The sequence below is a fragment of the Schistocerca serialis genome, chromosome 4 (assembly GCF_023864345.2).
Source record: "Schistocerca serialis cubense isolate TAMUIC-IGC-003099 chromosome 4, iqSchSeri2.2, whole genome shotgun sequence".
Taxonomy (NCBI): domain Eukaryota; kingdom Metazoa; phylum Arthropoda; class Insecta; order Orthoptera; family Acrididae; genus Schistocerca; species Schistocerca serialis.
Genome location: NC_064641.1, coordinates 826,725,622 through 826,750,466, shown reverse-complemented (window position 1 = coordinate 826,750,466; position 24,845 = coordinate 826,725,622). Strand labels below are relative to the sequence as shown.

The 24,845-nt window shown below is 39.8% G+C and overlaps 1 protein-coding gene across 4 annotated transcripts in view; it reads left to right on the top strand.

Moving 5' to 3' along the window:
* Positions 1-24,845, top strand: part of LOC126473427 (bromodomain-containing protein 8) — a 270,271-nt gene that overhangs the window by 121,742 nt on the left and 123,684 nt on the right. For all 4 annotated transcript variants that reach the window (XM_050100466.1, XM_050100467.1, XM_050100465.1 and 1 more), the window contains exons 8-10: positions 2,332-2,518; positions 14,576-14,686; positions 21,082-21,242. In XM_050100466.1, coding sequence (XP_049956423.1) covers positions 2,332-2,518; positions 14,576-14,686; positions 21,082-21,242 — 459 coding nt within the window. The remainder of the gene's footprint in view (positions 1-2,331; positions 2,519-14,575; positions 14,687-21,081; positions 21,243-24,845) is intronic.

The following is a 24,845-nucleotide window of genomic DNA, read 5'->3' as shown; positions in this document are numbered from 1 at the left end:
TTGAACACAGTAGACTCTCCTGTCAGCTTTATCGTGACACTTTAGTCTTTCCCCGTGTGCATCTTTTTGTGGGTGCATTCAGTCTTTACTTCATTTTTATGGATGACAATGCATGACTGGATTGAATAGTGCGGGTGAAATAGTTTTGGAACAAGAGGACATTTGGCAAATGGACTGGCTTGTCCATTCCTCAGACTTAAATTCCATCAAGCACATGTAGGATGCATTGGACAAACATATAAGAGCACATGCACGAAGTACCAGTGGCCATGCAGCAATTGTGAACTACACTAATGGAGGAATGGAATGCCCTACCACAAAAACTTGTTGCCAACCTTGTGGTCAGCACGGGAGCATGTTATAGAGCATGCATTATCATCCATGATGATTACACACTGTATAAAGAACCATGTCCCACCTTTTGTAATGTCCAAGGGACCATGAACAATCAAGGTGACTCCAGTGTAATTATTGTCTTTGAATAAAGTGCAATTTTGGTTTGTTTCATTGTGTGTTTCTTTCAGTTACCTCCTGTACTGTACTGTACTGTAGCAGTTCTTTCTAGGTACAATCTAAGTTTCATTGAGTTATGTTACTTGGCAATGGCACTTCATACAAAAGTTACTTTTGTTGTGAAGTATTATACACCTCTGTAGGAATGACCTCCACTGAATTGATTGATCACAGGAATCAGCATAGTTGAACGATCGGCATTGGGGATGCCCAGAACCCAGTTACCAAACATGCTCTACAGCATAATTCAATGGTCTTCGTTGCCTTGTACAGGGCAGTGGCTATGTGGACCTTCCCACCCAAAACTTCAGAGACAAGAAATTGCCCTCTAACATACCCTTGCATCCTGACACTCACTTGGTCTACCATCTGTTAACACACAACAGTCCTCACTTCTCTTTCATACAACTGTCTTCACTTCTCTTTTTCATTGTCATAATCTTTTTTCACTATTTTTTGATTGTTTCGTTAAACACGATTATTAGACTTGACATTTCACCTGTGAAGAATAATACTGTACATATACAGCAGGTGGTCATAAAATTTTAATTATCATCTTGAAAAAATTATTCTGAAACCACTACACTTGGTGATGCTGAGCTCTTCTCTACATATTCAAATTTCATTGCAACACATTTTTCCCATTGACAGATAACTTGGCAGAAACCTGTGTTGCAGAAGTCTGTAATTTGACCGTTTGTTCGTGATATGTTCCATCTAAAAATAACCTCACCATCATTCTGGAAATTCCTGCCACGCAATGGTTTCTTAATTTGAGAAGGTAGAAGAAGTCACTGTGTGTTTTGTCATGAGACTGTGGGGGATAAGGAAATATTTGATAGCCCAAAGCAGGAGCATGAGTAGTTGTATCCTTTACAGAATGAGCTGGGTCTGTGTGACAAAGCAACACCACCTCTTCCGGAGATTTCGGTAGCACACTATTGTGACAGCTTGCTCCCATATAAGCATAACCTATTAACACCATACTGTGGCCATCCCAAAAATAACCAGGACCATGTTGCATGATAATGGTTGTGTCTTTGCTTAATTCAGCAGTGGTGAATCCACATTTCCCTGCTTAATTCGCTTCTTTGTCTTGGGGTCATGGTGACACCCAGCATTTGTCCATTCTTGCCAGAGAGATGGTCTGCCAATTTGATCTTTGTCACATAGACCTCGTGGCCACACTGGAAGTGTCTACACCACCTAAAAATTGCGTCATGTAATGATGCATTGTTCCTGTACATTTCCACAAGCTCAGCATGGATTGTTGCATGCTGTTCCATTTCAAATGCAGAAAACAAATTACTGCATGATACTCCACTTTATCGATTGGCTGCGCCATTGTATTTTGACTCCTCTAGCAGTGTTCTGCAGGGATTTTTGTGTGTATCAGGACTGCTCACATGTACCTGCAAACAAACAAAAAAATGTAACTACACAACTTTGTTTTTGATGTAATAATGAAAACTTTGACTACTCCTCATATTAACATTAGGTTCAAAGTTTTCCAAACCGTAAATTTTCTAGAGAGATGAAAAGATAACATGAGGCAGCAGGAGGTGTGGCATTGTTTCCATACTAGTACAAGAAGGAAATTTTAAAAAAATCTAATTACCATGCCATACATATTAAAAAAAGAACTCAGTACTCTGTGTGAAATATAAACAAAAATCAAAACAACTGTGTGCTGAAGAACAACACACACAGTATTTTCTATGCTAAGTGACAACTCCTCTACATAGGATTTGAGAGGACTAATTACCAATGCATGTGATGATCACTTGTTTCATTATTGCATAAAATTTCTCATTTCAGACATCATTGCTGCAACAGGCAATCACCAATCGTGGATCATCTCCAACTATTACGAGTCTTCTGAGCTCCTCTCCAGCTGTACCGACTACAGTGTCCTCTAGTCTTAAGAACTTGGTTAGTAATGCGCTCAGTGGAGTTGCTGCTTCTGTTGACCACTCATTACCATCCTCTACATCACCATCAGCTGGTAAATATTATCTTAAGCTTTAGTGTCAACATAGTTATTAAAATATACATCTAAGCAACTTAAATTGAATTGAAATTTGTTATTGGAATTTAAACAAATCTGTGTGTGAGAGTGTATAACAGGAATAGGCATAGTTTAGAAATCATATCAACTGAGCATTCTCTTGGCATAATCTCTCACCTTAATGTCATCTTTTATTTGAACGAAACGTACTTACCACATGGAAAAATACTGTTGTGTATCTTGTGATATAGTTTCCCTTAAATCCTTGAACAGAATGGATTGTAACAGGATCTTGGTCAGTATAGCTTAGATTTTGAACTTACATTCTCGTTGCACTGTGATCTGAATAGGGTGAGAAGTTGTTTAAAATTGTGCACATGGAGTTTTGCAAAGTTATTAAACTGTAAAACTGGAATTAAGTGGGTTTCAGCATGACAAATCTGTCGTTTCTCTTGTGAGGAATGTTTCCTGGTAGGAAGACAACAGTGAAGATGATAACTCATACTCGGGTAGCAACATACCAGAGGGATCAGATTTAAATGATGGTACATTAGTAATTTACAGCTGAAAGAGATACATGCAGAAGGTAAATGTGAAATCGGAAATTCAATGGCTCGTTATTCAGATTCCTCATAATTATAAGATTTTTATGAGAAACCTTCACTTTGGGTAGTGTATTGCATATGGAAAATGCATAGTTTTTTCAAGATTCGGATTCCATATTAAACAGTGGTGTCTTAGTAACTGGCTGCGTTTGTTGATTTTTGTAAGGAGAAAGATGAAGGCCTACCACTTGCTTAGTTATCCACTGTGGGACTTGACTAACTTTTGGATTGAGATCTGCCTTTCAGAGTGATACACTGACAATCATATGGGGGGGGGGGGGAGGGGGGGGGGGAGAGAAGACATATGGATATGCAATAAAGCTTTGTTCTACCGTTTTGTCAATTGATCTTCTTGCATTTGAATTAGTTATTGTCTGTGTGTAGCACGTCTCAGTGACTTAGTAATTACTTCTGATATGAATAGTCAAGAATTGAAAGATTGTCTATACATTACTGTGATTCATGACAGACATTAATGGTGAGATGATAACCAAAACATGGCGTGTAAAATTTCTTATGGTCCAGTTGGATGACAACTTAAAAGAGGCAATGCATAAATAAGCTACTCAAGAATCTCAGTTGAGCATGTTTTGCTCTTAGAAGCATCTTTCATTGTGTTAACCTAAAGACAGTAATTTTGGCTTATTTTGCATGTTTTCACAATTAGTTTTCTTATGAAATTATCTTCAGTCATGTTGTAGAGGCCTTTTTGACAATCTTGGAATTCTTACTCACTCTCATTACATTTGCACAGTGATGTTTTATATTGCTGATTATACACTGAAGTGCCATAGAAACTGGTATAGGCATGCATATTCAAATACAGAGATACATAAACAGGCAGAATACAGAGCGGCGATCGGGAATACCTATATAAGACAACAAGTGTCTGGTGCAATTGTTAGATTGATTACTGCTGCTATAATCAGGTTATTAAGATTTAAGTGAGTTTGAACATAGTGTTATACTATAGTGTTATAGATGGTGCACGAGTGATGGGCACAGCATCTCTGAGGTAGCAATGAAATGGTAATTTTCCCATACAACCATTTCACGAGTGGACTGTGAATATCATGAATCCACTAGAACATCAAATCTCCGGTCATTGCTCTGGCCGGAAAAGAGATCTTGCAAGAACGAGACCAAAGACAACTGAAGAGAATCCTTCAACATGACAGAATTGCAACCCACATGCAAATTGCTACAGATTTTAATGCTGGGCTGTCAGTAAGTGTCACTGTGCAAATCATTCAGTGGAACATCATCGATATGGGCTTTTGGAGCCGAAGGCCCGCTCGTGTATGCACGACACAAAGCTTTACACTTCGTGTGGGCCCGTCAACAGTGACATTGGACTGTTGATTACCGGAAACATGTTGCCTGATCAGATGAGTCTTGTTTCAAATTCTATTGAACAGATAGACATGTACAGGTATGGAGAGACAACCTCATGAATCCATGGACCCTCCATCTCAGCGCAGTTGGAGTGATATGGAATCTCTGGTATGTATAAATAAAACTGACAGGTGACATGTACGTAAGCATCTTCTCTGTTCACCTGCATCCATTCATGTCCATTGTGCATTCCAACAGACTTGGGGAATTCCAGCAGGACAGTGCAACATCTCACATGTCCAGAATAGCTGCAGTCTGGCTCCAGAAAAACTCTTTGAAGTTGAAACATTTCCGCTGGCCACTAAACTCCCCAGACATGATCATTATTGAGCATATCTGGAATGCCTTGCAGTTTTCTGTTTAGAAGAGGTCTCCACACTCTTGTACTCTTACGGATTTATGGGCAGCCTGCAGGATTCATGGTGTCAATTCAAACATTAGTGGAGTCCATGCCATGTCGTGTTGCTGCCATGTCATGTTGCGGCACTTTGCATGTTTGCCGTACACGATATTAGGCAGATGCACCAGTTTCTTTAGCTCTTCAGTGTAAAAGTCAAATTCAGCCAAACTGAGATTTACACAATCAATACAGGAGACAAAAATAGTCTGTGAGACAAGAGTGAAGCTCTTGGAAAGCGAAGATGAAGTGAAGTGAAAGTTCACGGGCTGAGAGGCTATGTAATATTATTGCAACATTACAAAATCAAGTCAAATTTACAAAGAGCTTAGAAAGTATGGACCACCTATCAGTATGAGGCACCATCCTCTCTGGTCTGGATGCATGCTCTGATTTGGTTGAGCTGGGTCTCATAAAGCCGTTGTATACTATCCTGAAGCAAGCTGGCCACTAACTGTCGCAACTGGTGTATGATATCTTGGATACTAACCCTGGGAAGGATTTGATGTCTGACATGGTTTCATGCATGTTCTATTGGGGACAGATATGGGGATCTCGCTGGTGAAGAGAATACCTCGAGATTACCCAGATAGTTTAGAGAGACATGTATCGTGCATGGACAAACATTGTCCTACTGAAAATTGGAACCACAGTACTGTAGCATGTAGTTCATAGACACAGTTGTCATGCGTGGACGAACATTGTCCTGTCGAAAATTGGAGCCATGATACTGTCGCACAAGAGGTAACACATGACGACGTGGTGTCTGTTTGCATTGAAACTGGCTCTGAAGAGCTTTAAATATCAATTTTTGACCATTAATGTGCCTAAATATTTTATTTGAAAATGTAATGAGGGTGAGGTTAAGTGATTCTAAACTTGGAAGAACTCGTTTTGCTACCCAAGTTATTATAAAGATCACGTTTGCGTTTAGTAAACAGAAGCCCAAAAGAATATAAATTACAAAAATCTTGCGGATATTTTGAAAACAAAAATGACCAAACTAAGTGTAACATCACTCAGTGGTATCTCCAAAAGCAAGTAAGCTCACTCATAACTTTGAGGACGCTGCAATATATGTCCCATAACGTAAACATAAGCTCCTGTCATCGGGCAGCTGTCATATTCAGAATTCCCTCTGTATTTGTACTTTGCAACAATGAGAAATGGTCTACATTATTCTGGGTGGTTGGAGGCTGGAAACTGATGGTGGGCACCAAAGGTATCACATTCATATACACAAGTACAAGCACACGCATAGACATACATCCCTAAAAGATATGTAAAGATATTTATGGTAGCTACCAAAAATAAAAGAGAGTGAAAGTTAGCAAACAGTAATGGTAGAAAAAATAATGATAAGGCAAACAATGACTGTGTGAAATTTTTGTATCTCCTCACTATAAAACTGTTTGTATTAAATAAAAAAAGATTGACAATTGAAATTATGTTTAAAGTGATTGAAACTGTTTTACAAATCTTTCTTAGTTGAGAGAGAGAGAGAGAGAGAGAGAGAGAGAGAGAGAGAGAGAGAGAGAGAGAGAGAGGCTATATGACAGTGGCAGTGAAATCATAGATCAGCCAGTGGTAATCACAACAGTTAATCCTCTTATCTGGTGCATGACCCCTTGGTGGTAATATTATTCCTCCGTTGTCTTCCTGGTTGGAAGCAACTGGTTCTATAAAGGATGAGTCACCTAGAACTTGCACCTGAATTGAAAGTGCTATCGATGTGCAGTTTTCACAGAATTAATTGCTAGTCATGGATTCGTATTATTGCCAATAAACAGTTAATAGTTAGAAAGTGAATTTTTTGGGAAAATGTACACTTTTTAAAATGGAACAATGCCAATTGAAATTAACAGGCTAAAAGTAGGTTAAATTAAAATGTCAGTGATGCTTGTTGCAGGATTCTAGTGCGAGTCATTTAAGAGATATCGTATTTTGAAAACTTTTCCACAGCAACACTTGTTTGTGCCATTCAACCTGCGTAGTTGCTAGTTATGATGTTGGTATGTTTGCTTACAGTATGCTTGTATGTTCCTTGAGTGCATAGCGACTTGCTAGTCGGTCAGTGTGCGACATTTCAAGCAGTAGGTTGTGAGTGGGTGATGAGGATTTACCAGTGGAGAAAAAGCTGATATGTTCATCATGTCTAGAGAGTATAGGAAGAATGCAGTTGGTTCATGTACTGTGTATGCAGTGAGATGTCCTAATAGACATCAACTGTGATGGTAGTTATTTATCAACCTCTTTGACCAGTTATGTGAAATTTATAGTGTAATACCTAGACAACGCAGCAGAAGGAAGCAAGTGGTGATGGAAGGGGGGGGGGGGGGATTAATTTTCTTGTTACTGTTGCAGTTGATTTGCATGTCAGCTCCCATGCAATTGCACGATGAAGTGACACGAGTCAAGCAAATGTTGTTTGCATTCTTCATCGACCTAGGATCCAACCCTATCATATCTCTCTCCATGAAGAGCTGCATGAAAAAGATTAGTGACAAAGCCACATTTACCAGTCTTAGCCAGGGGAACTGCCAAAACATGCACTAAGCGTTTGTTGAAATCCCCATTGGCTTACAATCGGGTGGAACGTATCCCCATCGGCCTCATCAGGTGAAACGTTAGTGTCCCTACAGTATAAATGTGTGATGTGAGATAGTAAGCCATCAGCTCATAGGCTCATGTTTCGTAGACGGAACACTGAACATGTACCAGTATCACAGCCTCCTAACAAATTATCTTCCATGGATTCTAGATGATGATTCTCTGCAGACTAGTAGGAACCTGTGGTACCAACATGATGGCTGTCCAGGAAATAGTACACAAAGAGCTACAGCATGTCTTCACGAATTCATTTCCAAATCATTGGATTGGATGCAAAGGACCTGTACCTTGGTTGGCCAGTTTCCTAGGTTTGGTGCCTGTATATTTTTTTCTGTGAAGACACTGTTTACAAGAACATACCAACTACACCTGATAATATACAACAATGTATTACTGCAGCCTGCTCGGATACCTCCACTGAAATACTAGCACATGTGCAGCAGTCATTCCATACCAGACTGGAAGCGTACAGTGCTGCTGCCAGTGGTCAGTTGTCTCATTACTGATCAGAATCCACATAACTAGAGTATGCACTTCTGTTGTTCTTCAGTGTTTAGGTATTGTATGTAATTTACACTTTGGTGTCCAAGACAGCCTACACGTGTGGCAGTAATTTCCTAGTCCAGCTGCTGCTAGTTTCCAACTGATGGTATGGGATGGCACAGAATGTTGCAGGGAGTCCATTACCTGCTCTCAGACGGCAGATGCAGGTGTGAAGGGGTTAAAATGTGCTCCATACACAATACAGTAATTCATCCTTGTGGTAAAACGCATTTGGCGGGAATCTTGCAGACTAACATGCTTGCCCTCACATTCCCATGCAGTCCAGTGTCAGGCTTCTGTTAGATCCAGATGCCCCTCAAATCTGGATATTGCACAATTCGACCAACCTGTTAAATGCAGATCCACAGTGAGGCTCCTTTGAGACTCTGTCAGGTGCTAATAATGCTGTCTCACATGAGTGAGTGAGTATTTGGCATATGCTTGCCTTTCACAGTGTTTACTCAAAATCTGATGCTGTTCACTCCCCTTACGTGGTCTAACAGGCCTGGTAACAACAGTAAACATGAACAAAACTAATGTGCTCTGGAGGCAGTTATAGGCGGCAAAAATAATTGTAACTCTAATCCTTTGCTTACCCACAATGTACAAAGTTACAATGACATCCGACCAAGTCTTTTGGATTGTTCACTTTTTTGGGCAGGTAATGCAGTTTTGATCTAGGCCTTACATGCTCAGCCACAAGCTCTCATCTAGGACAAAGTGAGAAAACAAAAATTAAAAATATATTTCATTAGGGCACTCTTTCTAAAAACTATCTGTAGGCATGCTTTGTAAAGCTCTGTTACCTACATGGCAAGTAGTTGTGATTGTAGTTTAGCTGCATGACAAGTAATTATGTACTGTAAACAAGGGCTCAGTATTTGAAGATGTAGATTACTATTTTCGTTAAAAAATTCCACTATAATAAAGTTAATATTAAGCTACTAATAGGAATTAAACAGCAGCTATTCAATGTAACAGTAGAAGCAACATCTTATTTCAAAGTAGCAACATCTTTCCTTATGTATTTAATTAAATTTTGCTGTTATAATACTGAGTAGATAATAGTGATAGATTGCTGTTAATACACTATACTTCTAAAGTTTCTACAATTTCCTGGTCTTTTGTTATGTATACACTGACTCATTTCACATCCCTATGATTCTCCTGGATGGGAGCTATAGAACGTGAATAAGTGCATGAATGAATGACTCAAACATTCTTCTGACTACTTGTTCACTCTCTGAACACCAACTTTACTTAGGAAAATTCAACAAAGAGAAGCTACATTCTGAATGTACTGTTTTTAATATATACATTAGCTGTTCGATTTTTGTGAGCACAACCCTTTGTAAAGCACAATTTACTGATTTGTAATGATTATAAGAGTGACACTAGTCCAAAAAACTGACACTGCTCATTGTATTATCCTGGTCAAGGTCAAAGGATTATACTGATTATAATGAAAACTATTGATTCTATGAAACAAGACTGAAATAAGCTTGTGACCACCCTGTGGTTTCCAGATATGACTGGACATTAAAAAAATATTCATTAATATACCAGAATGGCTCTATATACTAACACGAGTGTTAGCACGTGGGAATAAAATGGAAAATAAGAATGAATCAACCATCACATAGCAAATTTTGTGGGGGATGATGAACAAAGGATGGTTTTAATGGAAGAAGACTTAGAAAGTGCAACAAATTTACTAAAGAGAGTGCCTACATTACACGTGTCCATCCTCTTCTGGAGTATATACGATAAACAAGTAGAGGTGGCAGTCATTAAAACAAGTGTTTTACATTATGGCATGTATTTCTTTTTTTTATTCCTGCGAATGCCAAACTGTTTTGTTGAATCCCACTTACATATATAGAAGTGACCATCATGAGAAAATAAATCAGAACATGCGCGGAAATAGTTCTTTATTTTTCACCATGTACTATTATAGAGTGAAACAGTAGAGAAATGGTCTGAAAGTGGTTCAGTGAACCCTCTGCCAGACAGTTAAGTGCAAATTGCAGTAAGCATTACAGTGATACTTTTTTGATAATACCCTATGCAGATTAACTTTTATGCTTTTCTTGTCTTTCGACTTGTTCCACATCCATGATGTCTCTCCTTTATGGGACCTACAGAACATAATGAATGAATGAGAGAGTGAATGAATGATTGAGCATATCAGAGCCTGCGGTTTTCAATAAATATGTGTTATTTACTCTAGCACTGTTATTTTAGGTGTGTGTGTGTGTGTGTCTGTGTGTGTGTGTGTGTGTGTGTGTGTGTGTGTGTGTGTGTGCGCGGGCATGCGTGCGTGCGTGCGTTCGTTTGTTTATAAAAGTAAATTCGCTTCCTATGTTGTACTATTCAGTATGTTTAGTCCCAACTTATGCATTTAACAGTGTGTTTCCTTACTCATACCACATGGAAAATCTGTTTCTTTATTTATTTTTCTGTACTATAAAATAATCAGTCTTACATAATTAAGAGACTATACAGTAAAATTGTATCCAAGTTTGTAAAACTGTTTGTATACTCCTGTACCTGATTAAAGAAAAGGAGTACACATGCATATAATAGCCCAGAAACTCGCTAAATTTTTCAGATAGAATCTTATTATTTGAGGAACAAATTTTTGAGAATGGTAGTGAAATATGGACTGTAGGAAAACTGAAATGGAAGAGAATTGAAGAATGTGAGATGTGATGCTGTAGTAGAATATTGAACCTTAGATGGATTGTTAAGGTAAAGAATGAGGAGGTTCTCTTCAGAATCGTTGAGGAAAAGAATATATGGAAAACATCTACAAGAAGAAGGTTCAGGATGACAAGACAATTGTTTAAATGTCAGGGAATAACTTCCATAATTCTACATGGAGCTGTAGAGGATAAAAACTACAGGGAAGACAGAGATTGGAATACATCGTGCAAATAATTGGAGGTGGGGAGGGAATGGGACTTCATTTTCATTCCAGTAACAAGTACTTCATTCCGTTGGATACTATAGTTGTAAGGAAAGACAAATTTGGCTTTGTAATTTTCTTGTGCTCTGTTGGTAGCATTGAGTCTTTTTGTTCAGTTGCAGATGTCACATTAGTCAACTGAAACTACATACATGAATTCTAGCAATGACTATCATTGTGCTAATAATTCTTGCAAGGAAATAGTGAATCACTGTTTCTCCTTTTCTGCCTCTTCCCATCACTGTTGCATAGTTTATCTGCAAATGCTGCTGCTGCTGCTGCTGCTGATGATGATGATGATGATGATGATGTCACCATCAGTGAAGTAGGTTTTCTTCTTCTTCTTCCTCTGCTCATCTTCCCAGTCACTGTTCTTACAGATGTATCCTTTAGTATGCAGTCTCTTCTCATACAGTGATGTAGCCAATTTCTTTTCCTCTTTCATATTTGTTTCCATTTTTCCTTTCTCTCTCTCTCTCTCTCTCTCTCTCTCTCTGCTGCCGTGTCCATTTTCGGCACCCCTACAGAGCAATTCTCCATGCAAAACACTTCACTAATTATTTTTTAATTGTTTCTATAATCCGCCACAGAAAGTAGTACTCCTGTAAGAAATTGTTTTGTAAGAAACAATCTTTGTTGATTTTCGTTGATTACACCTCATTAACTATTATTTTACATCTATACTCCACAAGCCACCTTATGGTGTATTGTGAAAGGTACTCTGTGTACCAGTGTCACTTCCCCATTTTTCTGCAAGTTGTGAATGGCACTGACTTTTCACAAGATGCATGTGTGAGGAAGCATTATATTTGCTGACTCTATTAGGAATGTACACCATCAGAACTTTTAACAGGAAAACACACTGTGACACGGAACACTTCTGTTGCAGCATCCCACTAGTTTCCATGGCACTTTTGCGCAACCTAAATGAACTTGTAATGAAACATGCTGCTCTTCTTTGGATCTTTTCTATTTCCTCTATCAGTCCTATCTGGTATGGGTACCATACAGACAACCAATATTCAAGTATTAGTCAAACCATTGTTTTTTTAAGCTGCTTCTTTTGTTGATGGGCTGCATTTCCTTAGGATTCTTCCAATGAATCTGTGGGGCATCTGCTTACCCGCTATTAATTTTATATGGTTGTTCCCCTTCAGATCACTGTGTAAGCATATTCCTAGATACTGTATAGAAGTAACTACTTCCATTGGTTGATATGCAATCATGTAGTGGTAAAATAAAGGATCTACCTGTGTGTGTGTGTCTGCACAGGGTGTTACATTTGCTCGTGTTGAGGATCAGTTACCTTCCCTGCACCAAGTGCCGATCCTCTGCATTTCACTACAGTTTTCTAGCATTGTGACTTCTCTGAATAGAACAGCATCAGCTGTGAAAAGCCTTGTGGAACTTCCAACATTATCTGATTAGTCATTTAAATAAAAGTGAAAAGTAGTGGTCCTATAACACATCCTTATGGTATGCCCGAAGCTATTTTTATATCTGAAGACTTCCCTCCTCTGAGAGTGATGTGCTGTGTTTTGTTTCCTAGAAACCCCTCAGTCTAATCATACAGCTGGTCTGATATTTCATACATTTAAATTTTGTTCAGTAGGTAGCAATGCAGGATTGTATCAAATGCTTCATATAAGTCAAGGAACATTGTATTTACCTGGGCACCTGTATCTAGGCTTTCAGGGTCTTGTGGATGGACAGAATGAGCTAGGTTTCACATGATCATTGTTTTTAGAACCCATTGATTCGTACAGAGGTGATTTTTGGTCTCCTGAAATTTCATAATACACAAACATAAAACATGTTCCAAAATTTGATGGCAGACCGACATCAGAGGTATATAGATTTGTTCGTCTGCTCAACAATCCTTTTTGAGAATAAATGACCTCTGCTTTTTTCCAATCACTAGGAATGCTTCAGGTCCTCCAGAGATCTGTGATACACTGCTGCTAAAAAGAGGGGAAAGTTCTTTCACATAATGTGCATAGAATTGAACTGGTATTGCATGAAGTCCACAAGCCTCTCCTTTGTTGAGAAATTTCAGTTGTTTTTCTATCCCTCTGTAACGTATTTAGATGTTAGTTTGTCACTTGTGCAACAGTTTAATGGAGAAACTACAGTGCAATCTTCCTTGTGAAAAGTTTTGTAAAGAGACATTTAGTATTTCAGCCTTTTTTGTGTAGGAGATAGAATTCTACTTTTGAATTTGTTGAATGCTTAACTCATAGTCTGCCTTAGACTAATTTTGGCTTAGTTTCATTTCTGTTTGTGTGTGAGGCTTTGGTTTCATTTAAATTTGCAGTGAAGCTCTATTTGCTTTCATAGAAGCTTTGTAACATACTTGTTGAACCACATTGGGTCTCTTCCATCTCTCACAACAGTGCTCAGCACACACCAGCCTAAAACATATTGTACAATGCTCTTGACCTTTGCCAACTGATGCACAACATTCTCAGTACTGGGATGCAATTTTCAAGTTGACTGTTCCCTGTTGCTCTTGCTAAACAGAAAGATTTTCCTACCTTTCTTTGTATTTCAGTTTACAGCTGTGTTGAGTGAGACTTAAAGCTTCCCTGTTCTGTACTAACCCAGTCAAAAATTTCTGGTCTGTTTTTCACCAACAGGTCTAAAATATTATCTTCAACGTCAGTTCTCTGATTATCTCCTCAAGGTAATTTTCAGATAAAGTACTTAGAACAATTGTGCTGTCCCTACTACCTGCCCAAATCACTTGAGTCTCCCACTCTACAGCTGGTAAGCTAAATCTCCATTTGAAACAGTAACACGATCAGGAAATTTTTGCAAAATCAAACAGTGGAAAATCCAGACTATATTACGACAAGGATAATTGCTTCTCACCATGTAGTGGAGATACCGAGTCGCAAACAACTACAAAAAACTAAAAAAAAAGATTGTTAAACAAATAAGCTTTCGGCCAGAAAGGCCTTCATTGGAATTAGACAAACACACACACTCAAGCGAACACAGCTCGTCCACACATGACCACAGTCTCTCTGGCTGCCAGATATTTTTGTATTTCTTATTTGCTATGAATGCACTTCCATCACCAACATTTAGCATTCAGCTTTCAACCTCTCTTTGTGATAGACATTCAAGTTGGAATTTAGAATTTCATTGCTGGTAACATTTGGTTTCAGCCAGTTTTCTGTTCCTAGTACAATGCGGGGATTGTTATCATTTGTAAGCATCGTAGGTGCCTTAAGTTTACTTGTTTCTGCTAACTCATCACAGATATTTATTTTTATCTTCCTTGATTGACTTGCAAAAATCATTGCTTTAGTTTCCTTTGCCTTTATCTTCATTCTATGTTCCTCATTGCTGGTGTTCAGTTTAACATATTGCTAATTGCATTTTCATTTTCACTTGCTAATATTGTCATCAGAAAATCTCATACAGTTCTGGAAATAACATTATATTATTATGTTCCTATTAATACTGAACATTTTTGTAGCTGTTTTTTGTAAAGTTTCATGTGATATGCTCCTCTTACTCTGCTTCCACAGGTGCTCCAACTTTGTCCATGTTACTGGAGATGCCACCTAATGCACCTGGACAACCCTTACCTGAACTACCCACCACAGCCAGTAAGCCATTACCTCCTCCTGTTGGAAAAGGTATTGTACATAGCTTGCAAAAATTACCTTTATTACTTTGTTTGTGTGTTCTACTTATAATTTTTCATCTTTTGTCTTCACCTAACATCATCCTGGAGTATTTTGTGATCAGAAATGCATGATAGTAAGACTAAAGTTAAGGATGAGTGTGGGTGTGGGTGCTTGTATGTGTGCATGGGCAACTGTGGGTGTGTTGTGTGTCACATGTACATATGAGACCCTGTTGACATTCCTTTTTGGCTCTTCATTGTGCCTCCACTCTTTGCTATATAAGCACATGCTGCTGATCCCAGTTTCTAATTGAAAACACTTTCATTTTTACATATTCCTACTTATACTGATTTGGTTACTTTATTTGCCTCAACAACATTTTCCTGGACAGCTTCCACACTTGCCTCATTATATTGTAATGAATATTGGCTGCTACTCTCAAAAAATGATGGTAGTTTAAATGAATTGTTTCAAAATTTGTGCTTCTTGCATTGCAATTTACACAATAAATGCACAGTATAGCAGCTGAGACATAACACCCATAAAGCACTCTCTATATCCTTAAAACCACTTAATTACATCTGAAAGTAAATCTTTTGTTTAACTCATTCTGTATGATGATTTAATTTCTCTCTCTCTCTCTCTCTCTCTCTCTCTCGGACAAAAAGTTATTGAGAACTGCATGTCAAGTAGAATACATCAAACATAAAAAAAAACCTCACCAGAGGCCATTCCTGGCTAATACCTGCTAACTAGAGCATGTGCACAATTTATCCGCCACTGATGCCTTGCATGGACGTTTCATTGGCGGTATCTTTCCACTTAGAAATATGATTGTCTTTAGGATACGTGTTAGACTCGATGACAATGGTGTCCACCAAATTGTCATCAGGAAGTGATCTAGACACTGCACGACATCATCCACTTCATGCATGAATTGCAGGTTTTCCTGTAAATGGAAATTTATAGGAGCTTGTGGTACTAAAACAATTACACTATATCATAGCACTGGCAACATTTGCCACTCACTCATCTAATGAACTGTCATCAATTTCTCTTGTAATTGTGATTATCATTGCTGGAGATCACTGGAGTATATTATTGTTCAGTATATTCCACAACACATTTGCAGTCTGCCTACCCTCCTATGCAAAAGACTCCTACCATTTCCTCTACTGATTCTCCACAGTTTCTGTTCCCCATTCCACACCAACAAGTCCGTTCCAAATAGCCTAGTTGTTTGTGGTTGTCCCATCTGTAGTGATGAGCACCCTTCTCCAAATAGGTCATCTCTTTGTGGCCTTCACAGACTGAAATTACTCCTCCAACCTTGTTCAGAAACAGTCTCCGTGGCCTTGTCCCCCCAGTCTCTTCCCATCCACCACATGCCCACTCTTAGGCTGCAAACAAATACTCCTCTCATGACTCAGTACCATCCAGGGCTGGAGCAGTTGAATCACATTCTCTGCAAGGGTTTTTCTCTACCTCTTATTGTGCCCTAAAATGAGAAAAGTGCTCCTCACTATCCTCTCCAATGCTCCCACAGTGGTATGCAGCTGCCCACTCAACCTAAGCAATATCCTTGTTCATCCCTACTCCACCCCTGCTCCCAACACCTTGCCTCGTTGCTCATATCCCTGCAGTAGACTCAGATGATAGACCTGCCCATACTTCCTGCTATCACATACCCCACTCCTGTCACAGGCCTCTTCTATCCCATCAGAGGCAGGACACCTATAAAAGCTTTCATGTGATCTACAAACATAGCTGCAACTAATGTGCCGCATTTTATGTGGCCATGACTACCGTATTTACTTGAATCTAAGCCGCACTTTTTTCCAGTTTTTGTAATCCAAAAAACCGCCTGTGGCTTAGAATCGAGTGCAAAGCAAGCGGAAGTTCTGAAAAATGTTGGTAGGTGCCGCCACAACTAACTTCTGCTGTCGAATATATGTAGAGCTACACAGACATGCTTTGTAGGTGCAAAGATAAAACTGGCGCCAAAACCTCTGCGTCAGTAAATAAATTTTAAAAAAGGTGGAAGACAAGCTTTTTTTCTCCGCCCCGAGTTTCGATCACTGCATTTCCATACATTATCCGATGAAGTAAATATAAATTCCGTATTGTTCATCTTCGAATGTAGCAGAATTTCAATGTATTACGAAAATCCGACTAGCAAGACTGTTTGGGATGTTTGTCAATATGGCCAACTCTACGTTCTGAATTTTTTCCTACCTGTGAGAAGAGACGGTTGCTAATAGGAACCTGATGAAATGTGAATCACATGCAGTATTCTCTTCACCATGAGAATAATACGAATATAAACATTTTGCCATGTATTCTTTCGTGTTTGCTGCTATCTCATTTAAATCCTGTCTGCCTTATAAACTACGAAACTAGAGTGAGACAACAGCAAACGCGGAAGAATATACATATCGTGTCATGTTTATATTCGTATTATTCTTTTGCCTAATAATGATACAGTCAGAAATGAAGCACGTCAACTGACTAGATTTTTAAATCTAAGGTGACTCTAATTCCTGTGCGGAATTTGATGTACTAAAGAAGCGGCCGCAAAGATTTTCAAACGGAGGAAAATTTACGCTTAACTCTCGTTCAGAACATGTTCTATCTTATGCAGTCTATTATTTGGTTCTTGTTTTTTTTCTTTTTTTGTAAGCGGTGGTAGCGCGCACAAAAGCAAGCCATGCCGCGAGCGGCGACAGGCCGTAAACACGCAGTATCAGAATGCGACAAACAATGCATGACATGACACAGTACAGTAATGCATTTTCAGTTTAGAGTGACGTAAACACCTATAACAAAAAAAAAAAAAAAACGGCACTTATCAGCTCAAAAGAAAATAAGCAATCTATTCAAACCAGACGAAGCACGTGAAAAAGTAAGGGTATCCGTATAAATACGGACGGAGCGCGTGACTCATAGCAATGGATACCTGGTAAAGCTTAACTGCTAAGCTTACGACTCGAACCAAACTACTGTAGCTGTATCGTCATTCATTAGACCTAAATTGTGTCCCATATTACAATGGACCAACTTTGTTTTGATTTGGAGGTGCGGCCTAAAACTTTTCTTTCCTCTTGAATTTCGAGTCTCAAATTTCAGGTGCGGCTTAGATTCGGGAAATTTTGTTTCCCTTATTTCGAGTCTCATTTTTTAGGTGTGGCTTAGATTCGAGTGCGGCTTAGATTCGAGTAAATACGGTACTAACAAGCTGTCTGTCCTTATGAATTGCTTCTGCCAAACTGTGGCCAAGAAAAAGCTGTACTGCCAAGTTGCTGAAAACGCCGCCCAACATGATGTGCTTCACTTTGACTACTTCACAACCTGTGCCACTTGGATTCTTCCCATTAACACCAGCTTTTCTGAATTGCGCAGAAGGGAAATTCTCCCTGCTGAATATCCTAGCCTCAGCTTTTGTTAATCCCTGACCTTCACCTGCCTAAATCCCTTCCCTGCTTCTACTCAGTTACTACACAGGCACTGGTCTTCTATCCCACCAACACATGTACATAATCTTTTGCCCATCCCCTTCCACTTCCCCCTCCACCCCTCTCCTGTCTCCCATTCCACACAGCATGGCATCCTGATGCTGCACCTAGCAATCCTATGCTGTCCCTACCCTGTCCCTCCTGCTTGCTCCCACAGGCAGCACTAACATCATGCCCTCTCCCACCTCCCCGGCCTTTCCTGCTTTCCCTCACCCTCTGTGACCCATGCCTCTTCCTTTTGCCCACTGTCTACCCCAGCTAGATTTCTGCACAGCGCAGATGACATTGCCTTGGTGCCTCGAAATGACAGTGGCTATTTGCGTGTGACTTGTTAAAATACAAGATAACTCCTGATTCTGTGCTAATGTATTTTCTGCATTATTACTGAGGTGCCTGAGGGAACTTGATGGTTTTAAGTTTCTATTAAATTTTGAAGTAAGAGATGATCTTTCGTTATGTTAAGTGATTGAAATATTGTAATCTTTTCTGTTCTGTTGTTTTTCTCAAACAAGTAGCAACAACGCTAAAGGCTGTTATCCTTTCCACTGCTATTTTTATATAGCTAACTTCACAAGAAACTTTACTGTAATAGTTAAAGTGATAGTTAAAAGTGCATTAAAAATGATAATATAAAAAGGGTAAACACTAAAAAAGAAGCAGAACTTTCTGACACTGTACATCATATGCCAGCAAGGACAACAGTCCAGTTTTCACTCTTTGCCAGTGAGATGTTTACTCACCTTCCTACTGTTATTGTTTGCATTGTCACTTATTGCACCCTAGGAAATTGAAAACCAGGTCTCTAAAGGCCTTCAAAATTGTAAAAGGCCTTTCGTTGTCAGTGTCCTACCAATTGATCTATATTCACAGGTCTGATGGATTGACTAAAAGTTGCAGCTGACCAATACTTCTTCTCAATACCTTTAAAATTCCTAAGTTATCTTTCTCTCAGATGTTCATAAATAGTCTGTGAGAGGCAGGATCCAGGTTTGTGTCCCAGTCCAGCAAGAAGTTTTAACTTATTACAAATGGTGGTCACATTTTATACTTCACTAAGGTGTTAAAATGTCATGTCACCATAAAATCCATGATAGCTGGCTGTGGTGAAGAGACAAGGCTGTTCTGTTCTAATTCTGTTAAGTTTTTCTGACTGAATTCTGAATGCTGACTTTATAAACCGGCAAGAGTTCTACAAATGGAGATCATTCATGCCGGTCACGAAATCTTCAGTCATCAAACCTTGTCATATTCCCCTTTAGGCTTCTTCAATAGTAGATGTTTTGACAGTTCTGTTGGCATCTACTTCAGGACTCCTCTGATGTCTGTGGATGACTGAAAACTGTCAAGACAGTGTCACATTAACTTATAAAAGGCTATTTTCTCTCTCTTTTAAAAAACAAGGGGAGTTACTAGGCTGCCATTGGTAGTCTGTAATCATTGGGTAATTTCTTAAAGTAGATGCTAGAGAAATTTTGTGATGAATGTGATGGGGTTTCTGTGAGTTCCTATTGTCTTATGTAGCAGCTGACATTTTGTTTGGAGAATTTCGAACAAAAGACATAAAGTAATGTGGAGCTAAAACCAGCTCACTAGCTCTGCTTTGTGGATGACAGGTTTGTTGTACGGCCTTACAATGGAGAAAGGAAGGAAAGAAAGAAAGAGAGAGAGAGAGAGAGAGAGAGAGAGAGAGAGAGAGCTGCCATTCTGGCTACCAACGAGACCGTTGTGACCAACCGACCCCTATGTTGTCCCCATCCAATGGGGTCACTGAGATGCAGTGTGGAGGGGCATGGGGTCACTAACCACTCTCTTGGCCATTGCCAGATTAGCAGACTAGTGCTGTTACTGCTTGGTCAAGTAGCTTCTTAGGTAGTAATAATAATAATAATAATAATAATAATAATAATAATAAAGAGCTGCACCATCCTCCACACTGTGGGCATATATGTAGTGATGTGTCATGGTGACAACTGAAAGAACATGAGCATGAATACCACACACATTTAATACAAAAGGTAAAATCAGTGGTGCAGGGCACAATAGAATGCGACCAGCTTATGGATTATACGAAACTGAGAGGAAGAAATGTTTATAGAAGGAAAGTTTGTGAAGTAGTTGATTAAATTGAATAATGAGTACAGTTTCAATAGAGATGAAGGGTATATTCTTCTGTATCCTTGTCTCCCCACTATCACTGAAGAAACTCCCAGTCAGAGGAAGTAAGGTGGTTAAACTACTACCAGGAAATGACTGATGAATCACAACAATATTTTGGATTCCCGCGATCTTTCAGTATTTCTCCAATGACAATGGCCTACCAATAGCAGCTTGAAGGCTTTTCTCTAGTAAGTAACTCCATCTCTCAAAAAGAAAGAAAAAAAAAAAAAAAAAAAAAAAAAAGGCGTGGGGGAAAATGGGCCTGTTATAAGGGAACGTGGCACTGTCTTTTGACAGTGTGCAGCCATGCAGGGTCACCTTTGGAATCCTCAAGAAGGTCCCAGCAAAGGGAACAATCATTGAATGGTTTGGAGAGGAATGTGATGCAGCCTAATGACTGGGAAGATTTTTTTCATCAATGACAAGGACTGCGAAAGCCTGCAAATTTATCAATCTTGCTATACTTTGTTTTGCATTAGTTTTCTCCAGGAGAGAACATTGTCTGAAAGGTCAACATTGTTTTCAATTTTGTTTGTGTACCTGTTGACCAATCAGTGCAACTATAAATCAGTGCAACTATATGGCAAGTGAAATACCTTTACTCCATCAGTTATTTTTATTACTATAAGCAACAACTATTGATACTGGCTTTGATGGCAATGAGAGTGGAATGTGTACAATTGGATGGTTATTGATGTCACAATCTCCAGTATTCATGTTTTGTTGATATTTCAGATGATAAACTACGCCATTTACAGCGTGACCCATCTGCACTACCACCAGCAGCGAAAAATGAGAGTTTGAAGATTGTTTTGGTTGAACCAAAGAGTGAACCTGTTGAACATATTCCTATACAGCCGAAAGAAGAACCTGTGGAGGAGGAATTGATTGAAGAGGTTTGCTCAGTTATATCCGTTATTGTTTATTCCCTTAAGTGCGTAATGCTGATAAAGACACCATTTTACAATTTGAATTTAAGAAATTAGCGTTACAGAAGAAAAATAATTGATGGACAGCTACAAACTGAAGTTAGACTTTTGTGTAGTAATAGTTTTATACCAACCCATGTTCATTGACGAATGTTGATAATTTATTAAAAAATTGTTACATTCCTCATTTAAATTGTGTATCCTGGTTGTTTTTTCTACTTACCCACTAGTAAAATCTCAGTAAATACAGTATTTACTAAACATTCATCAGACTTAATGGGAACTACTGGGCACATTTCCAAAGATTTGCATTCACTTTCTGTCCACAATACACAATATTGTTGTTGACATAAACTAGGTTTTGTATTGCATCTTCTCACAATCTCCGGAATTTTTGGTGACTCTAGTCCAGCTGGTAACACTTGTTAGTGTTTATAATAAGATGGAAACACTTCAGAAACATTCATTATTATGTATAAAACAAAATATAATTAATTGTCTTTATACCACTTGACTCTTGCAGTTCTTTTTACATTTTTCCAAATAATTTATTTTTCTTTATTGTAGACAGAATGTATGTAAAGAACTGCTACTGACAATCTAGTGAGATCTCACCGACTCAGACGAGTAAAAAATTGGAAATCTTCCGTTGTTGGGAGCAGGGTGTGTGGACTCTGACATTAATTAATGTTCATGCTATTACTTTAAATTAAAATTATCTTGAAGGCAGGCTGCTAATCAAAATATTAAGTGAATCTGATCATAAATTTAGACAACATTGTCTATGGAGTGCAGCGACCTGGTGCAATATTTAGGTTACAGTCAAAGTTGAGATTGCAATAATATTCATTTATTTACCAGTTTCTGCTTATGTTAAAAGCTATCTTCAGGATTTTTTGTCCCTTATGGCTGGTGCTGGTGGCTCATTGGTTTTCTTGCGGTGCCACAATTGTACACTGTCCCCCAAGAGCCTGGCTCTCACAGATGCCCTGGCGACGGATACAAATAATCAATCAGTGATTCTATGGCATAACCTGCCTCCTTTGTCATTACATCTCTTTCCCATTTCCAGAAAGCGTCATCCTCTAGTGGAACTGCGACGGTTTTTTCCTCCCACCGGGCTGAATTATGTAAACTTTTATGCATTACACCTGCATTTTACATTATCCTTCAGGAAACATGGTTTCCTGCAATGCGGACCCCTGCCCTTTGCGGCGAGGACAATGCAGGAAATTACTCTAGGTAACATTTACCTCTCTCCAGATGGTGATGCATTGCCCCCATGTATTGGCTGCACTCATTTCGCAATTCCTCCCACCTGTTTTACTTCTAGGTGATTTTTAACATACATAACCCTTTGTGGGGTGGAACCAAGGTTACTGGCTGTGGCAAAGATGTTGAGGACCTACTGACTCAACTCAACCTTTGCTTCCTAAAAACAGGTGCCCCACACATTGACACACATCCAGCCAGTGATGTCTTGGTTTGCACTCCTGCCCTTCTCCCATCTATCCACTGGAGAGCATGTGACAACAGGTGTGCTAGTGATCACTTTCCAATTCTCCTCCCCTACCCCAGCATCCCTCATCTCGCTGCTTGCCCAGGTAGGCTCTTCCCAAGGCTGACTGACACACTTTCACATCCGCTACCACCGTTGAATCTCTGTTGCGTGCCACCATCAATGAGGTGATTCACACCATCACTAATACCATTATTGCCACAGCTGAGTTGGCAATCCCTTTTTCCTCCAGTTGCCCCCGGCAGAAGTCGGTGCCTTGGTGGTCGCCTGAAATCACTGTGGCCATTAGAGACCATAGGAGAGCTCTCCTCTGTCATAAGTGTCACCTGTACCTGGAGAACCTCGTTTCTCTTTCTTCTCAGGGAGTTCCAGAGCTCAGAAATAGTCTACACCAATGGATCAATGGTCGACGGTCTTGTTGGCTTCGCTAACACTCACATTAGACATACTGAACAGTGCTTCTTGCTGGACGGCTGCAGTGTTGTCATTACAGAGTTGGTAGCCATTTATCACGCCCGTGAGCATATCCACTCCTGTGCTGGTGAGTTCTTTGTCATCTGTAGTGACTCCTTAAGCAGCCTGCAAGCTCTCGACCAGTGCTTCCCTCGACATCCTTTGGTAATGACCATCCACGAGTCTCTTCATGCACTGGAGAGCAGTGGACATTCAGTTACTGTCATTTGGACCCCAGGACATGTCAAGATACCGGACAGTGAACTTGGTGACCGCCTGACCAAACAGGCTACCAATAAAACATATCTGGAGATTTGCTGGCCGGAGACCGATTTGTGATCGTTCTTCTGCCGGAAATTTTTCACGATCTGGGATACTGAATGGTGCACCTGCAGTACACAAAAATAAACTCCGTGTTATCAAGGAGACAACAAATGTGTGGTGGTCATCCATGCGAGCCACTCGCAAGGAATCTATTGTCCTTTGCTGGCTCCACATCAGCCATACGTGGCTAACACATGCTCACCTTCTCCATCGTGAGGACCCATCTCGGTGTCACTGTGGCTCCCCCGTGGCTGTCGCCCACATCTTGTTGGACTGCCCAATTTTAGCCACTCTGTGCCAGACTTTTAACCGTCTCAGCAGCCTGCGCGTGGTGTTGGGTGACAATGCCTCAACAGCAGTTGTAGTTTTATGTTTTATTCGTGAGGGTTTTTTTTTATCGTATCATCTAAGGGTGGGCGTCTGGTCTCTCCGAGGCCTCCACCCTCCCTCCAATCTCACTCTGTGTCATCCTTTCTGTGCTTCTTGTTTGCCTTGTTGTTTGTCTTTTCCCAATGTATGTTCATCTTGCTGTGTCTTTTCGGACTGGACATTTTCATGTGTTGCAGAGTGGCTGGCTCATCCTCTCTTGTTCTTGTGGTCAGCCAGCCCAGACCATCTGATCTAAGGTTTTAATACCTTCCTCTACCTTTCCTTGTGGTGTATGTCCCCCCCCCCCTTTCCCCCTCCCCTTTGTTCCTTTCTTTCGGTGTGGTTCCCATTCCTTTTACCCGTTTTTACCTCGCTAAATTAAATTTGGATCTTGTTTTACCTTGAGCCTTGTTTGCGTGAGGAAGAAGGGACTGATGACACTGTAGTTTGGTCCCTTTATATCCCTAACCAACCAACCAACCATGGCACAGGATATCCTGGACGCTCTCCTGTCTCGTAAAGGCAGGAAAAGGAATCAATTTCCTACTGGGTTCCAGGGCGCATAGGGATCTCGACAAATAAGCTCATGGGTGCAGCTACCAATGGGATTTGTTCACTTCACTGCTGCTCGTTGTTCTGTCCCTCTGCAGGCTGTTACTACATACATGACCAGGAAAGTGTGTATGTGGGAGGCTCAGTGGCTGATAGTGCGTAGCAAGCTGCAGTCAGCGGAACCTTTATTGTGACTATGGCTTTGCTCCTTCTGGAGAACTTGGCCCATTGTCTGATGGCTTTATGTTCTTGTGGCTGAAGCAACATAATAGTATTGGTTATTTTTTTTTTAACCAAAAAGTCTTGAACAAGCATTGAGGTGTGAGCGGGAGCATTATCATAATGCAATTTCC